The sequence below is a fragment of the Myotis davidii genome, unplaced genomic scaffold (assembly GCF_000327345.1).
Source record: "Myotis davidii unplaced genomic scaffold, ASM32734v1 scaffold557, whole genome shotgun sequence".
NCBI lineage: Eukaryota > Metazoa > Chordata > Mammalia > Chiroptera > Vespertilionidae > Myotis > Myotis davidii.
The window spans coordinates 427,599-430,928 of record NW_006289557.1 but is presented as its reverse complement, the minus strand read 5'-3'; the positions used below and the strand labels follow the sequence as shown (position 1 = coordinate 430,928).

Genomic DNA, 3,330 nt, shown 5'->3' with positions numbered 1-3,330 from the left:
TAATACAGTTCCTCATGTTGTGGTGACCCCCAACCATAAAATTATTTTTGTTGCTACTTCATAACTGTAATTTTGCTACTGTTATGAATCGCAATGTAAATATCTGATATGCAGGATGTATTTAGGCAACGCCTGTGAAAGGGTCGTTCGACCCCCAAAGGGGTCGTGACCCACAGGTTGAGAACCGCTGTGCTAGAGTGTCCTCAGCGGTATGTGAAGGGCCCCTATGCCCACATCCTGGCCCACACTGGACTTGACCCAGCTTTATAATTTTTGTAGGATTAATGGTTGCAAAGTGATGCCTGCATAGTTTAAGTTCCCATCCAGTAATTTACATTTAGGTCTTTTACGCCATCTGTGTGTGCGCTGCTCAGATGCTGAAACCTCTATTTCCCTGGCGTCCCTGGCCCTCGTGTTCTGAGCTCAAGTCAGGGAACGTCCACACTGTTTTCCCTGCCTCCTGCTCTCCTCACACTGCACTCAGCCAGCGTTTAAAGTGCAGGCAGGAGCATGGACCTGCACAGAGTCCTTCAGTAACTTCTCAGCATCCTTAATAAATACACCAACTTCTCACTTGGACCTTGGAGGTCTTGCAGAACCTGGCTCCAGCTGGCTTTCCAGCCATATCTTCTCCTTTCCTCTCCCACCAATAGCAGCTCCAGACGCCACGGCCCTGACCTCCCCGCTGGCCTGATTCTATTCCTCGGCTCACACTCCTCTTGCACACATCTCTAGTGCCCTCCTTGCACTACTTGTTGCCCCTCAAGGCCTGGGATCAAAGGCAGCATTCCCTAAGGTATGGGATAGCCCAGGCCTCCACCTCCCTGAACGCCGCAGGGCTTGCCAAGCACTGAACCCTTTATGCTTGTGTTTTTGTCCCATGTGGCCTTGTCCAGTATCTCCCAACAGAGCTGGGGCTCCTGGAGGGCCAGCTATACAACTGATTCATTTCTCCCTCCCTGACCCCAGCATTCACCCAAGCCAGTCCACATTGCAGGCAAGGCAACCAGGTGGCAGGCTACAAGATGACTCAGTGCGGGGAGACAGCGCCTCTCCAGGCTGGGGAATGGAAAGGAGAAAGGGAGAAGGGATACTGGAAGCACTCTTTGATTAGTTGGCCTTGAGGGTTAGGAGGAGAGGTTGGAGAACGCTCCCAGCTCCTGGGCTTGGCGATTTGCTAGTGGGCATCAGGAGGAGTAGGGGCAGAGTTGGCTTAGCTGTGCTTGTGACTGTGATGACAGGACACAGGGCTGCTGAGCAGGCAGGTAGCTCAGCAGGGGGCCGAAGAGACCCGAGCCTGAGGTGGAGATCGGGGTCATCAGTGTAGGGGTGGCATCAGACTCCAGGGCATGCATGAGACTGCCCAGGGAGGCTAAGGACAGTGAACCCTGAGGAGGCAAACATGGAAGAGGTGGCTGGGGAAGACCGAAAGAATGGCCGAGCTTAAGTAAGAGTGTGGTGTCCTGAAAAGCAGGGAGAAGAATTTCAGTGAATGACTGGCACAGAGTCAGGTGCTGTGAGATAACTAAGACTGAAGTGCTTCCGTCCCAGCCCACTCAATTCACCGTCCTCCCTCCTCTCTTCTCAGAGCCTTCCTTCCTTCCTTCCTTCCTTCCCTCTTTCCTTCCTTCCTTCCTTCCTTCCTTCCTTCCTTCCTTCTTTCCTTCCTTCCCCCCTTTTTATTGAACATATTGGGATGACATTGGTTAATAAAATTACATAGGTTTCAGGGGTACAGTTCCATAACACATCACCTTTACACTATACTGTATGTTCATCACCCCAAGTCAAGTCTCCTTTCACTCTCTACCTCCCCACCCCCTTTCCCTCTGGCAATCACCACACTGTGGGCTGTCTGTGAGGTTTTGGTGTTTTCTCTTAATTATCTTGTCTGCTGAGCAGGCGCAGCCCCGCTCCTCCTCTGGGGGTTTCGTGCAGCAACGCCAAACAGCTGGTGTTTCCCTTCCCAAGGCACCTTTCACCCGGAAGCAGCCTGTGGGCGGAGGCTCACGCCAGGAGTTCCCAACAGACCAGAGCCAACCCTTGCCCTTCATCTTTCTGGTCACCTGTGCTCCTATCGCCTCCTTTATCAATTAAAAACAAATGGGGGCGGGGGGATAGAAACAGACATTTGGCTTTTGAACTGGATGTCAAAGAGGGTGGCAGGTACCTCAGGGGTGGAACTCCAGGGTGGGGGTGAGTCGGGTGGGTATTAAATAATAGACATAATAGAAAAACACCAGGGGAGCGGCCGTATTTTATTCTCCAGGCCATGATGCAGCTTTAATGGCTGCTTTGCAAAGCTTAAGGAAGTTCAGGTCTCAGACTCAGAGGGGGAGATGAAGGAGGAGGAGGAGGAGACTCTGAGGGTGGGCGTGGCCTCCTCCACCTTGGCCATGGACCTCCCTCCTTTGCATCTGAAAACCCAGCTCCAGCTCCCCCTGTGCCCCCACCTCTTGCTTGGTCAGGCCCCAGAGGCCACGGGGCTCCGGGCTCTGTCTACCCTGCACCTAGGGGTCCCCTGTCCGAGCCTCAATAGACACAGTGACCCTCACAGAGCCGCAGCTCGACTTCAGTTCCCACCCCTGAGCGGCGTTGTACGTCATTCCCGGGGAGTCTGAGCCCTGCCGGGGCGACAGCTGGACGTTCAGCCAGCGACACTGGGCATCGTCACACGCCAGCACCACGGTGCCTTCGGGGTTGCTGTAGGTGCACCGTTTCTGGGCTGCCCGGTCCTCCACAACCAGATCCCAGCTGTCCCCGGGCTCCCTGTCCTCCGGCCCCGGGGCCTGGTAGCCCACGCGGTCTCGCGTGACCGGGCACACCAGCTGTTCCTCCTTCAAGGCGGGCACCACCTGGCCCTTCAGGTAGGCGGGGCCCGCGCAGTAGGTCTGGATGTTGAAGAGCTTGTCGCTGTACTGGCGCAGCCAGCTGGAGAGGTAGGCCAGGTGGCAGTCGCACTGCCAGGGGTTGCCGTGCAGGGCCAGGTTGAAGAGGTTGTAGTTGTTGTCGAAGATGCCCGAGGGCAGCGTGGCCAGCAGGTTCCTGGAGAGGCTGAGCAGCTCGAGCCTGGTCAGGTTCTGGAAGAGGTCTGCGTGCAGCGCCGTCAGGTTGTTGCTGCCCAGGTTGAGCTTGACCAGCTCGGTCAGGTCCCTGAAGACGCCGGCGGGGAGGCTGGCGATGGCGTTGTGAGAGAGCGTCAGCGAGCTGAGGTTGGACAGCCCGGCGAAGGCTCCCTCGGGGACGGTCTCCAGCTGGTTGTGGGACAGGGACAGGCCGGCCAGGCCCGGGCTGTGGGCGAAGAGGCCCGCGGGCAGCACCCGCAGCGCG

The 3,330-nt window shown here is 56.4% G+C and overlaps 1 protein-coding gene across 1 annotated transcript in view; it reads right to left on the bottom strand.

Annotated features, from left to right (window-relative positions):
- Positions 1-2,239: 2,239 nt before the first annotated feature.
- The window catches only part of CPN2 (carboxypeptidase N subunit 2), a 15,508-nt gene continuing 14,417 nt past the window's right edge, over positions 2,240-3,330 (bottom strand). The window contains exon 4 of the mRNA XM_006762009.2: positions 2,240-3,330. Coding sequence (XP_006762072.1) covers positions 2,511-3,330 — 820 coding nt within the window. The 3' untranslated portion in view covers positions 2,240-2,510.